Source organism: Mercurialis annua, linkage group LG2, assembly GCF_937616625.2.
Source record: "Mercurialis annua linkage group LG2, ddMerAnnu1.2, whole genome shotgun sequence".
In the NCBI taxonomy this organism is placed as follows: domain Eukaryota; kingdom Viridiplantae; phylum Streptophyta; class Magnoliopsida; order Malpighiales; family Euphorbiaceae; genus Mercurialis; species Mercurialis annua.
In genome coordinates, this window is record NC_065571.1 from 47,671,670 (window position 1) to 47,686,864 (window position 15,195).

A 15,195-nucleotide genomic window follows, 5' to 3' on the forward strand; every position below is an offset into this window, starting at 1 on the left:
TATTCGATTGACATTCGATTAATCTTTAAAATTTGGCCAAATTACAAAATAAAAATTTCAACATATTAAATAGAACTCTTTAAAACAGCCAAAATCGACGCCTGTCAACCATAAAAAAGGGGACAATAGTAATAATAGTTTCAAACAGTGTCCCGGAAGAAAAATGAAAGTCAATTGGTTGATATTTGGTTAACATTTGGTTGATTTTCAGTTGATATTTATTTTATAGTTGACAATGAGTCGATTAATGAGTTTAATGATTATAAAAACACATGATAAATTAGTTTATATATATATATATATATATATATATATATATATATATATATATATATATATATATATTTAAATCTAAAGTTGACAATGTAAACATTTAATATACTACTAAATGTATATTTAAAATTTGGAGTTGATAATTAGTTGATTTATGATTATTTAAATATATGAAAAACAAATAAAAAAACTCAATTCAGTGTTAAATTTAGTTTGCAATATTTTTACTTAAAGTACAATAAAATAAATGAAATTAGTTGAAAGAAATTATTAAGTAATTATAATTTTTAAATCATTCAGAGTTGACTTGAAGTTTATTTGAGGTTGATAATGAGTTATAAATAAATTTTCAAATTCAAGGCATGAAAAAAAAAAACTAAGCATAAAGTCGAAAGAAGTAAAAAAGTTCATAAATTTTCTGAGATAATCTGCGTGGTTGGAACTGTGTCTACAAGTCTAAACACATTCTTGATTCTTGAAATCTTTCCTACTCTAATTCTAATGTCTTGATGGGTAGTAAATGTTCTGTTTTCGAAAGTCACCAAAGCTATAATAGATTAGACCCTTCTTCTTGTCCCAACTTCGTAAATAGTCTCAAATCAAATTGTTACCATATTATAACATCTTTTTCTTATGAAGTGCTTAAGATGAACTCGCCACTCCAAGTCAGGCAAGAAACAGAGCCTACATGGACATCGAGTACAACTAAAGAGCCATACGAGTAAGACCCAAATAAAAATTTATGCAAACCACCAAGCTCTTTTCCTGTCAAAATTTCTCACATGTACACAAGTCCATCAAGTGTACAAATGATGCACCTATAGCGGCAATCCTGCATAATAATTTCAATTCAAAATTGTGGCATCTATAATGGCCAAAAGCCAACCTTATAGCTCAAAACATGAAAGTAAAATAAACAATTAAAATGCAAGTAACCAAACTCTACATAGTTTAATATGGATGAAAGTTAAAAATACAATTAGGCTTCATTTTGGTTGTATTCTGCAACTAAAATCACACAATCAAAGCTCAAAGGCTTACTTAATACAGAGCTCAAAAACCATATTTAAAGAAGCAATACATCAAACACCTTACAGGCATATAAAAAAAATTACTTTTTTCGAATGAAGAAAAAGTTGTATCATAAAGCTCCAAAATCGGTATCTACTTAAAAAAAGCATGAAATAAGAAAGAGAGATTAGAAGTTTAAATTTGATAAAGAATTTAAAGGAAATTTTCATCACTTGAAGCATTCTTTAAACTTTCACGGCGATTCAATAGTAACTCTAAACCAATCTCTTGTAATCCTTTTTTTGTATTGTCTTCCATTTTTTATAGCTTCAAACATTTCTCACCAAATCAAATAACAAATTCAACCACCACCGCTAGAAATTTCCGAATCATCGTACCCTCTTTGTCTGTGACGACTCTGTTATCGTCTCCTCTATAATTTTCAACTATGCCGAGTGCGACTCTAACATCAATCTCTCCCTTTCCAGAGATACCTTAGATCTCATTACAGGAGCCAAGACAGTCCTCTAACTCTCAATTTTTTTTTCGTCGCCAGCGACCTCGTCACCATATTGGTGGGTCACATGTAATGTATTAGAGAAAAGATTAGCAGGTGCAGATCGTATGAGGGTAAAATTGGATTAAAAATATTTTGAGGTATAAATGAAAAGTTTTATAATCAGTTGAGAGATTTCCGCACAATTTTATTTTATGAGGCACTAATGTATGACTTTATAAAATATGAGTCATATAGTGTAATTTCCTCTTCAAACAAACCTGTAATCCCTTCAGAAAATTTCCAATTTCATCGGTTGTGGGCTTCAGAGCCCAGTTGGCTTGGCGGGTTTTAAGTTTGGACTTTGAGGCCCAAAATAACACTAGCATATAAAACACGAAAAAGCGTATACAAATTTCATGTATTATTGAGCAAGGTGAAGTTTTGGCAACTTTATTTGGTCTCAACGTTGCAAGAGATTGTTCTTTCAGATGCATAGCGATGAAAGTGACTCTCTTACAATTGTCCATGGACCAACTTATGATGGTATTTCGTTTATTTAAATTCTTGCTTTAATAGTTGTTTTTGTTTACAAATAGAGCGAACAATAAAATTGCTCATATGTTAGCACAATGCGCATCAAGTCAAAAAGATGAAATTTTGAGAACAAAATTTTCCTGCTATACTTTTTTGCAGGAACTCCTGCAATAGTGGCCTAAATTTTGCCACGTTATTATACAATTTGTTTATAAAAATGGTTAAATGACCATTCAGTTTTGGATAATTGTCCAGTACATGCCAAATTTTAGATGCTTGATTAATTAATCATATCCTTTTAATAATTAGACAATTTTTAACACCCAATATTTATTGTATTAATAACATAAAACTAATAAATACATATGTCACCATAAAATATATATTAAAAGCAGAAAATAATTTTACGCTTGAACATAACTTAATCAAAAATAAAATTTTAAAATTTATTCGATCCTTTTCCTCTTGGAATCTGCAATTGAATCCTATAAAAACAAAATTATAAATATAAATAAATTATATAAATTATATAAATAATATAAATAATTTAATTTTTTAAATGATCAAATACCTGAAGAAGCTGAGTATACGAGAATTGATTTTGATTGGAAAATGTATAAGAACAATCATTATGTGATGAACTTTCTATTATCTCTTGAGTAGTAATAAAGTCTTCACATAAATATTTTTCACTTGATTCCTTCAAGTAAAAATAAAATAAAAAATTATTCAAATTATGAATCTATAAAATATGTCTTAAAATAATATCACAATATGCACGTACCTGAGTAGTATTTTCCAATACTTGTAATTCGACGTTCAGATCTTCTTGATAATAATTGATGCATTCGTCCTAAAAATACATTAGATAATAAATTTTTATTTTATAAAAAAATGATATAATATTATATACTTCTTACATCAATATTTTTGACGTCTTTCTTCTTTTCTTTGGACTTGTTAGTAGAATCCATACCGCCATCCTATTAAAAAAATAATAATTTAATATAAAATAAAAATATTAAATATTTAATTATATAAAATAACTCTATATTTTAAATATAAAAATTACCTGTGATTTAGATTGACGTTTAATTTTTTTCTTTCTTTCTAAAGCACCTTTTATCCTATTACTTGGACGTCCAACAGTCGCTTTTTTCTTGACTTCAGATATAATAGGAGAAAATGTTTTGTTATCTTTTGAATTGGACAGATTAGATGGATCATTACTTACCTTCATTACTTGTAAGTCTTTCAATAATTTTTTGAAATCTTCACATGCATGCTCATACATATCCTCACTTTCTGATGCAAGTGTCAATATTTCTCGAAAATTATGACTCAAAGATGAATATCTTTTTCCAATTGACTCTTGCGGACTACTTCCAACCGCAATGTTACAATTGTCCTCAATCATTCCAATCTTTGCATCTCTTGTCCATCTCTTCCAGATGTATTGTGGTGGAATCTGTTTAATATTTTTCTTATCAAGGATTTTCAAAGTATGTGCGCATAAAATTCCCACAAAAATAAATTTCATACAACTACATTTAACTGATTGTGTTGATGCTTCTAATGTGACCAAATGTTCTTGATCCTTTCTACCACACTGGACTTTATAGCTTGTAATATGTTCAGACTTGTCAACTTTGTACATAATACAATCTAAAATCTTCATATATTCATCTTGAAACATCTTAAACACTGTTGGAGTGTATATTTTTGAAGCATGTCTTAACATCTCTACATCAGCTTGTAAAATTGGAACCCTCTCTCTCATTTTGAACTCTATTAACAACTCTTCATATCGTTTATTTGACAACAACCTGTTATAATTATCAAAGAAATGCATAAAGTTATTCTTTGCATCCAAGTATTTCTTGAGGACATTATTCATTGACTCACTTCGCTGAGTGCTCATCATATCAGCTGTAAACATATGCCGCCCATATACCATAGCCCATTTTTTTCTTACTTCAAAAATTCCATTGCACCATTTATTATCAGTAAGCATATACTTATCTAGCATATCATCCCAAGCTTGAAGCCATTTGTCTTCCTCTTCATAACCATATACACAAGAGCTAAAATCATATGCAAATTGTTTTGATGAATGAAAAACATGACTTAAATTTTTAGCAGCATTCTGATAAATATGCCACACACATAATCGATGATGAGTTTCAGAAAACACTTCTTCAATTGCATTGGCCATTGCGGGGCATTGGTCTGTCAATATTGTCCTAGGATGCTTACCAGACATTGCACTGAGGAAGGTCTCAAACAACCATTTAAATGATGATATTGTTTCATCATATAGTAAAGCTGCACCAAAAATAATACTTTTTTTATGTTGATTAACACCAATAAATGGAGCAAACGGCCTACCATACTCATTGGTTCTATAAGTTGTATCAAAACATACAACATCTCCAAAATGTTGGTAATCGATAATTGACCTCCCATCTGCCCAGAACACATTTAATATGGAATTATCATTATCATCAAGTTGCACCAAATAAAAATAAGAAGGATCTTGTAATTGCATTTTATGAAAATAATCCATAATAGCATGACCATCTCCTTTAATCATTTCTGTTCTACGCTTGGCAGATATATAATTTCTAAAATCACTATCTAAAAATCCATTAAATTCACGACCCCCACTTTGTGAAGTTAGTAAATCAATAGTGGACTTAGTAGATAATCCAGCTTTTGCAGCATCATCAGCAACAGCTTTATGGGCTAATGTGATTTGTCTTTGTGATCTTAACATGTGCTTCATTGGTGTAGGAGTAAGTTCATGGCTATGCTCAGCATTAAAAGAAATAACTTCAAACATACCGTTCGGTTTAAGTTGACATGTCATTTGTGCCAAACAATTGACTCGGGAAATTGGATGCTCAAACTTCACTTGTTCAGATCTTTTGTCCACACCTTTTTGACCTTGTCTTGAACAACAAAAAGTTCTTCTTCTAACCTGTCCATCCACACGATGCACATATTGTTTTCTAACACTAAATCCAAGTTTATGGGCATAACTTTTATAAAAAGTATACACATTCTCTTCATTATCAAATTTCATACCAACACAAGCCTCCTCGATATCCATAAATCTGATGAAAAAAATATTTATTATATCAATTTTAAATCATTAACTGATTGTGCGATCTAAATTTTTTATTTAACACTCATAAGTACTTTTTTTCAAAAAAAAATATTATAAATAAGATGGATTTTCACAAAAAAATTAGTAAATAAAATAGTAAAATAAGGTTTAAAATAAACAAAATAATATTTTTGAACTGAATTAAAAAGTTAAGTACATAAAAATATAATGACAGAAATATATAAAATATTAAAACAGTAATAACGTACAAATATGTTTAAAAAAAATACAAGCATTACGTTAACAATTTAGAGATTGTATCATTTAAGAAAAATAATCCAGTGAAGAAATTAATAAGATGCATGTCAATGTATGAGAAGGACATATTAAACATATTTAAAAGATTAAAATTGGACAAAACAAAAAGAAATAGGGCATTCTAACAATAAATATTTGAAGTAAATTTGATGGAATGTAAAAATTCTTTCCCGTGGAATTTTTAGCTAAACTTTAGATCATGAATGAGTTTTATAGATTGTTTAAATTTAAAGGTATTAAGTTTATGATCTAATTATATAAAAATACGAAAAATTTATATGAGATTCAAGCATAAAATATTAAATTATTTTAATTTATTATTTATAAATAATAAAAAAAACTAAAATTACCCGTTTTTCAATGCTTGACCTTCAATTTGATAATTGTTTGCTTGACAAGTTGCTTCAAAAGTCGACAAAATAATAAATAATCTGCATCATATGGTATAAATTAATATTTTTTTCTTAATAAAAAAAACTATCATAAAACTAAATAATATACCTGGGTTTTTTTTCTGATATCGAACAATGGAAAAATTGCTTTAAATAGAGGTGATTTTTGGTTTGGAATATTTAAGTTAGAGTGTTTGAATAGTATTCAAAACCATGTATCCTAATTACAATTGGAACTTATATCAGTATAGAAAAAATAGCACGTGGATATGCTTAATTAACCATCACTGAGTCATGTATTCTAGAAGCACACAAAATTTGGTTAATTGTTTAATTTAGTACATGAACTGTATCGAATAATTATTCATAACTAAATGGTCATTTAACCACTTTTATAAACAAATTCTATTGTAACGTGGCAAAATTTGGACCATTGTTGCAGGAGCTCCTCCAAAAGCTATAGCAGGAAAATTTTGTTCAAATTTTGATTATGAAAGATATTTCGAGACATAATAATAGGTCGTCTAATATTCAGGATTTATTCTCGTTTTTTGATCAATAAGTACTATTGCACTTCAAAAATAAATTTTTAAGGGAAAAATTAACATTGTGAATTTTACAAAAATTCCGAATTTCTAAATAAGTGAACTAGAGATCGATCTATGAGCCAAAAGAGGTTCTTCTATATCAGCTTTACAATTTCCTTCTTCCATAGATTCATCTTTCAAGCTATTTGAAGTTCGCATTCCATCAATCTCCACCTTCGGATCAATCTCATCTTCATTTTTAATACCAACATCCTTTGCCTTACCCCATAGCACAGCATATAAACCCATGATCACACCAACTGCGCCTATCAAGCTGAAAATGCAACACAAAATGTACTATCACCTATTAAATTTTTCAAGTTGAAGAGATTGGTCCAGAAATTTCATGATTTAGTTAATTATGTCCAATAAGCAAATAAAATGGATAAAGAGTATTTAAATAAAAATATAAAAACATTTTCAGTAATAATAAATATATCGTATAAAACATGCAGTTTTTTTTATTAAATTACATTGATTATCTTTAAATTTTTATGATTTTTCCTTAATTATTGACTAATTTGCATAAAAATAAATTAAAAGACGAACATCTATTTAAATTTTTCAGTTAGATCCTTTATTGTTTTATTTACTGTTTAGATATTAATTAACACAAATTATTAAAAAAAATTGTTAATTACGTTTTTATTTAAGATATATCTGTTAAATTCACTATAATTTTAATTATAAAAATTAATTTTGGCTAAAGTACGTACCTTCCCATGTAAATCTGCTCATGCAGAAACAAAGAAGCTAAGAAAGTTGCAATGAGAGTGCTTAAAGGGTTGAACATTGCAGAAAATAGAGGACCTCGTTTTGATATACACCATGCTTGAACCACGAACGAAACTCCAGATCCTATAATTCCCTATTCATATCACAATCAACAAATTAATATTATGTAAATAAGCTATATTTTTATCGAAGATTGTATACAAGACCCGTAAAAATTTGAAGTCGAGAAATCAGGAAACGAAAGATTGTATCCAAAAATAATGCATTATATTGGATTTAAAAAAATACAAAATTTCAAACTTCTTTTGTCCCGTTTTTATACAAATAGATAAAATAAGGCTTTATGTTTAAAAAAAATTCAAACATTTATTATTTAAACCAACATACATAATGTTGCAAAGTATAAAATAATTTAAAATAATTTTAGATTAATTGGGGAGAAATTTATCTAATTAAATTTAGGAAAAATTACTTTAATAAGAAGAAAGAAGAGTAAAGCATACTGTAAATAAGCAGCAGATGAGCTCTAAATATGAATGCAATTTCCATCGATTTAGATCTGTCTCCAAGAACATTGTGAGAATTGCAGACTGTACTGTTCCCATGAAACACATCCAAGCTGACATGGATAGGTGATCAGGATAGCTTGATGTGATTTTAACCTGATTTCAAATTAATTAGTATATTTACTTATTATATATGATTTTTTATCAAATTAAAAGTATACACATAAATTACAAGGCAAAATAAACTTATGTATGCAAAATTTGTATCTGTAACTATAATATTTAGACAGTTTAGTCCAACTATTTTGTAATTTTTTTTTTGTAACGATTTTATAATTTGTGTGATATCAAATCATTAAAAATGAATGATCAAATTGATAAAAATATAATATTGTTACCCACTTGTTTTTATCATAAATCAATCTACAATTAGAAAAATACTAGTAATAAAACACTAGAAATTCTCAATTCAATTTTATCAAAATTTTGTACTTCTATTAATTTTTGGCTATTATCAAAACTTTAATGAATTTTTTCTTAAAATATGAACAGATCGATTTATTCTAAAATTAATTTAAGATACTTAATCATATTGCATTATTATAATTTAATCATCTTAGTATTTGTATTTTCGATATAATTGACCCAAAATATGATATTATTGCACTTAACTTGCAGTTTTTTATTCATAATATATTTATCAATTTCATCATAATTATAAATATAATAATTCATTGTGCATGTTAGAATGATGAAATTAAAGAGGTTAATCACCTGCAAAATAAGCCAAAAAGACCAGCAGCAAGAACTTGCAAAGAGAAGTAAGCAGCCCACTAACCAATCATCACCTCCCAAAACAAATGAATTTAGTAGTTTGGGTCCTCTAAGCAATGCCATTGCTATAGCTCCACTCACACACAACACTGTTCCCACTATTTTTGCTATACTTCTTATGCTTCTTATATTAATCTTCTCTAAACTAATCAAAATGAATAAAAATAATTAAGTTAATTGTTAGTTTTAATTGAATTATATAATAATTTAGCATCTCATGATATATATTTGTGGATTTGGTTACCCCATAAATGCTGCCAGGATAAATGTGATTGCAGGGACTAGATTGCCCATTGCGCTTGCCATTGATGACGAGACTAAATAAACACCTTCAAAGAATATATTTTGATTGATAGTAACACTGTTCCAATTGCATCAAAATTAGTTTAGTTAGCAACAAACAACTAATTAGTTACTACTTCAGAACTATAAGATCATGAAGAGTTTGAATCTTGTAGTGTGTATTCAAATAATTAATCAGACAAAATAATATGAATTCTAACTTAAATTGTTACTTTTAAAGTAGCGGCGGAATAAAGAAACTGAGAGAAAAAAATATTTCGTAACTGTAGAAGGAGACTCAATGAAATGATTAAAAAGAAAAATAAAAATAAAAAAATTATTTAGATAATTAAAAACAATAGACGACTTACGGTTAGAAAGTTGTCATTCGTTTTTTTCCTGTTAGTTAAAAAATGTGATCCATAGTAATTATAAGATTACATGTTATGTGTTTAATTTTTTACAAATTTTTTCAAACTTTTTATAGTTTGCAAATATATCTCAATTTGACGATTCTATTGCAATCTATCCAAAAAAAATTTCAAATTGTGTCAATTTTTCACCTCATTGCGATAATTAATTTTCTTATTTGCCTTTTATGTTCATGTGTAGCTTCAAAATGTCCTATTTTTTTCAATCACCTAACACTGGAGGAATGGGATTAGATTTTGACTTTTTTCTTTAAAATTTAGAGTTAAATTTTACAATTTTAAAAAACAAATTTTGCTAACTGAGAATTTAGTATAAAAAGTCAACTGAAAATTAAAACAATTAAATTGATTAAAAAAATTCAATAGAATTGAACAAAATTATCAAATTAGGACAGCTTTACAAATTTTAGTTTTTTTATAAAATTAGCAAGAAGTCGAAAATGTATGATTTTTTGGCGCCACTGGACCTACATAGAAAGTAGAAACTTCTCAAACCATACATTTTGATATTTCTTTTTATTTTTATAAATATTCAAAAATAAAATAAAATTCTATATCTATAATTTATGCTTATAACCATATATAGTTTTAGGCCAAATAATCAAAAAAGGCTAAACTTTTATAATTTTTTTACAAAAGTCCAAACTTTTCAATTTTATCCAATTTATCCTGAAACGCATGATTTCGTTTCAATTTTTTTCAATTGTGTAATTTTACTCATGCCACATCAGCGCCACATAAGTAAAATTGTATAGTTGGATAAAATTGAAACGAAATCATGCATTTCAGGATAAATTGAATAAAATTGAAAGACTTTTACGAAACTTTCATGAAAAATTTGATCTTTTTTTGTTTATATGGCTATTATTTTATCATTTTTCATTTCAATAAATGTTCTTTTCTGTTTTTGTTTATATACTACATGCATAGATTAGAAGTTTGAATTCCTCACAAAAAGCAAACTAATTAATAAAATAAAGCAAACTATAAATTAGAAAGTAGCTTGAATATATCACCCTATAAGTGAAGCCAAACAGATTAAAGAAAAGCTCCGTATCGTAATAGAACTCCCATCTGACTTTCTCCTGCCAACAAAATGCAACTTATTTTAGAGCAACAAATCAGAAATCACACCACTATTACGATTTACCAAATATATTAAAATCTCTAAATGAATCACAAATCAAATTAAATTATTGCCAAATCGTAATGAATCAGTGAATCATGCAATTCACCCTATTCATAGATAAATAACTACAAATTGAAAAAGAATACAAGAAGAATAATAATTCAAATAATATCTTTTCATATACCTTAAATTAAAAGAAAAAAATATAAATAAAAGAGCAAAAAAAAAAAAGAAGAGCAAAAAATAAATAAATTTAATTAAGTAATTTACATTCAGTATTATTTTTAATATAGTTAAAAAGTTTATAAACTATACAATATTTTGTTTATTAAGCAATTTTGCTAAAAGTATATTAGTTATTTGTTAAAAAATATATGAATGATATTTCATATAATGTTTACGTGAGTATATATTTCTTTAAATAATATTTAAAATATAATCAGATCTTAGGATGTTGTTCGATTTTTAATTCTCAACTCACTAACCAAATTCAAATTTTGATTTGACAATTATGATTCACATATATAATATTTTTTTGATGAATTATATAACATTAAATATCAAATTCAATTAGTAAATAGATATCTTGAAAAATAAGCAATAGGATAGTAAATAGTTACCTTGAAAAATAAGCAATAGGAGCAACCATCAATGTGGCAATGGCTTGTCTGTATACAACAAAAACACTGGGACTCATTCCTCGTACAAGAGCCGCTCTAGTCAAAACTGCGACACCTGCATAACAGAATTGCAGACCAAACATAGCAATCTCAGGCTTGTATTCATCTAATAATCCACCCATTTTCTGAAAAACTAATGATCAGACACTCATTATTACATGATTTCAACACTCATATATACTGAAATATATGCATGTGATTATTTGGACCAAGGCATAAGAGCACATGATGACAGAGCAAGATATATTTTTCGCATGCAAACCAACAGAGATGTACTGTCAGCTATTACGAGGTTCATTTTGTCGTCATAGGCATTAAACTTTAAGAAGAAACTTAAATAAAAGAACTAGGACTTCTTGGAAGATTCATTGTCTGCTTGCACTGACTGTGTTGGTTACTTCATCTGCATATGCCTATTTTTATTAAAATCTATTTGGTATATAAGAGTTTTCGTAATCGGGAACTCTAAATTTTAATAAATATTTGAGGAAAACTCAGTGATTGATGATTTGAATAGTTATATAGGGCAATTTGCCAAAATGCCCATTTTTAATTTTTTTTAGAATAAAAATTTCCTGCAAACTTAGTTGTAGGAAACTCCTGCAACAGGGGTTGAGAGGATGCCACCTATCATTTATAAAATGATTAATTTAACAATTAATGTTGGTTAATTAACCAGTTCAGTCCAGGTACTAAACTGATTAATTAACCAAAAAATATGAACCAAAAACTAAAAGCACGTACAGTGGAATTTTTCTTTATTGGAACAGATTCCGATTATAATTAAAGTAAATGATTTTGAATATATTATTAAACTATCTAACTTAAAAAGTCCAAACGAAAAATCATACTTATTTAATTATAGTTCACTTCAACTTTCTCCATAATTAGATATCAAAAAACAAAAAACATGCTTTTTCTCTAAAATTGTTTGTTTTTGGATGATCGGATAAAGTAAATGTGAATAGGATGAGGCCTTTCTTGAGTATTAGTACAGCTTAGAACTTTCATATTTTTAACATATTATCACCACTGTAGTCTGTATGCTAGATTTTCTAGAACTCCAAACGAGGTTAAGAAAGGCATATGTAACATTCTGAAATCTAGTAACTTTGCTTGTAGCTTATGATTTTGGAGCTCATCCAACTTACCCAATCTAACAAAAAGGTCACTGAACAAAAAAACACTACAAAATGCTACCTGGACTTTTGTTTTTGTATCACAGGGAGGTCACTCGTTGTATTCCGGCCTATTTTTGCTTAGGTGGACATCTGAATCCTCAAACCCTCTCTTTCTCCTCCAGCTCATTGCCGCCACGTCGACATCTTTTTGACTAAAATCAAAACTCTCCGTTTTTAATATTTCCAATAATATATCAAATTTTAATTAAAACAAAAACTAAGGAGCTTTTCTTCTTTTTTACCATTTTAACCTAATTAGAATTAATTAATACTTCTTCACCATCTTCACCTTGCACTGCCGCCGGCAGGAGCAACAACCCTTCAACACCTCGCCACCAGCCGCTGCCACCTCTACTCGCCGCCATGTCAAGCTGCCATGAAACCCCCATTGTTCATCTGGGTTGAACAAGACGAAGAGGAGCTTCGTCTGGTTCAAACCCAGACATAATCTTTGTCTGGGTTTAAGCCAGATGAAGAGATCTTCGCCTTGGTTTGAACCAGACAAAGCTCCTCTTCGTTTGGAGGAGGCGGTTGGTTATGAAGCTGAAGAAAATTTCCTCTTCATCTGAGTTGCTGTGTTTTGGTTCAGTTGGTTATAATTGGAAAACCTAATTTTTCTTATTGTTTTGATGAGTACAGATCTTGTTTGTGTGTTGTGTTGTAGTCTTCATTTTTTTTACCAAAACCATCTTTTTTGTTGTTGGTGATGTTGCTGCATTAATTCTTGCTGTTGCCATCTTCAGTAATTTCTTATTTTTGTTCTTGAAGAGCAATTGAGCAATGGAAGATGGCTAGAATGTAAATAAGATTATTAATTTTTATTTTGAAAAATATGTGCAAAGTTGAGGGGGTGAATTGATCTTTTTCAAATGACGTGGCTTGTGACATGGACTATAAAAAAAATCCGGCTGCCACATGTGATAAAAATGGCCGGTAATGGAATAGTGACTTCCTTGTGATACAAAATCAAAAGTTTAGTGAGCACTTTGTAGCGTTTTTTAGTTCAGTGATCATTTTGATATATTGAGTAAGTTGAGTGACCCTAAAATCAATTACCCGAATATACTCGGAAAATTCTAATCTAGACCCGGTCCATAGAAAATTCATAAACCTATCCAATGGGGTGTTACAATGACTCGACGTTGAAGTTATACACAGGAAGCTGCTCATATAGCATATAGGCATCATTTAGTGTGAACAATTTTGCAATTTTCCATATTTTCTACAATCCTATATATATATGTATTCAATCTACGGAAAATTGCATGTTAAATTAACAAAATTATCTTCTAACAATGGGTTACCAACAGCTGGCTAATTATTATTGTATACAGGTTTCGGTAATTACTGAACTAGTTAATAAACAGGAACTAAATGGTTAATTAGCCATTTTATCAAGACAAAAGAAAAATAACATACGTGTCATCCTCTCAACCCCTGTTGCAGGAGTTTCCTGCAACTAAGTTTGCAGGAAATTTTTATTCTTTTTTGAATAAAAATTTCCTGCAAACTTAGTTGTAGGAAACTCCTGCAACAGGGGTTGAGAGGATGCCACCTATCATTTATAAAATGATTAATTTAACAATTAATGTTGGTTAATTAACCAGTTCAGTCCAGGTACTAAACTGATTAATTAACCAAAAAATATGAACCAAAAACTAAAAGCACGTACAGTGGAATTTTTCTTTATTGGAACAGATTCCGATTATAATTAAAGTAAATGATTTTGAATATATTATTAAACTATCTAACTTAAAAAGTCCAAACGAAAAATCATACTTATTTAATTATAGTTCACTTCAACTTTCTCCATAATTAGATATCAAAAAACAAAAAAACACTACAAAATGCTACCTGGACTTTTGTTTTTGTATCACAGGGAGGTCACTCGTTGTATTCCGGCCTATTTTTGCTTAGGTGGACATCTGAATCCTCAAACCCTCTCTTTCTCCTCCAGCTCATTGCCGCCACGTCGACATCTTTTTGACTAAAATCAAAACTCTCCGTTTTTAATATTTCCAATAATATATCAAATTTTAATTAAAACAAAAACTAAGGAGCTTTTCTTCTTTTTTACCATTTTAACCTAATTAGAATTAATTAATACTTCTTCACCATCTTCACCTTGCACTGCCGCCGGCAGGAGCAACAACCCTTCAACACCTCGCCACCAGCCGCTGCCACCTCTACTCGCCGCCATGTCAAGCTGCCATGAAACCCCCATTGTTCATCTGGGTTGAACAAGACGAAGAGGAGCTTCGTCTGGTTCAAACCCAGACATAATCTTTGTCTGGGTTTAAGCCAGATGAAGAGATCTTCGCCTTGGTTTGAACCAGACAAAGCTCCTCTTCGTTTGGAGGAGGCGGTTGGTTATGAAGCTGAAGAAAATTTCCTCTTCATCTGAGTTGCTGTGTTTTGGTTCAGTTGGTTATAATTGGAAAACCTAATTTTTCTTATTGTTTTGATGAGTACAGATCTTGTTTGTGTGTTGTGTTGTAGTCTTCATTTTTTTTACCAAAACCATCTTTTTTGTTGTTGGTGATGTTGCTGCATTAATTCTTGCTGTTGCCATCTTCAGTAATTTCTTATTTTTGTTCTTGAAGAGCAATTGAGCAATGGAAGATGGCTAGAATGTAAATAAGATTATTAATTTTTATTTTGAAAAATATGTGCAAAGTTGAGGGGGTGAATTGA

At 29.0% G+C, this 15,195-nt stretch overlaps 2 protein-coding genes across 3 annotated transcripts; both read right to left on the bottom strand.

The window, feature by feature from the left end:
• Window positions 1-904: 904 nt before the first annotated feature.
• On the bottom strand, window positions 905-5,429 carry LOC126668644 (protein FAR1-RELATED SEQUENCE 5-like). Its single transcript, XM_050361832.1, has 6 exons — window positions 3,390-5,429; window positions 3,231-3,300; window positions 3,102-3,170; window positions 2,062-2,162; window positions 1,683-1,764; window positions 905-1,038 (listed from the first exon to the last, which is right to left on the bottom strand). The coding sequence occupies exons 1-6, from the start codon at window positions 5,427-5,429 to the stop codon at window positions 905-907; spliced, it is 2,496 nt and encodes an 831-aa protein (XP_050217789.1).
• A 1,223-nt stretch (window positions 5,430-6,652) lies between these two features.
• Window positions 6,653-11,776, bottom strand: LOC126667306 (WAT1-related protein At4g30420-like). 2 transcript variants are annotated; one of them, XM_050360276.2, is made up of 8 exons: window positions 11,479-11,776; window positions 11,261-11,375; window positions 10,528-10,596; window positions 9,043-9,159; window positions 8,739-8,943; window positions 7,962-8,120; window positions 7,440-7,591; window positions 6,653-6,997 (listed from the first exon to the last, which is right to left on the bottom strand). In XM_050360276.2, exons 2-8 carry the CDS (start codon window positions 11,335-11,337, stop codon window positions 6,772-6,774), a joined length of 1,005 nt encoding a protein of 334 aa, XP_050216233.1. In that variant the 5' UTR covers window positions 11,338-11,375; window positions 11,479-11,776; the 3' UTR covers window positions 6,653-6,771. The 2 variants fall into 2 exon arrangements, with proteins under 2 accessions (XP_050216233.1, XP_050216232.1); XM_050360275.1 differs by lacking the exon at window positions 11,479-11,776 and having other exon boundaries at window positions 11,261-11,472.
• Window positions 11,777-15,195: the final 3,419 nt, after the last annotated feature.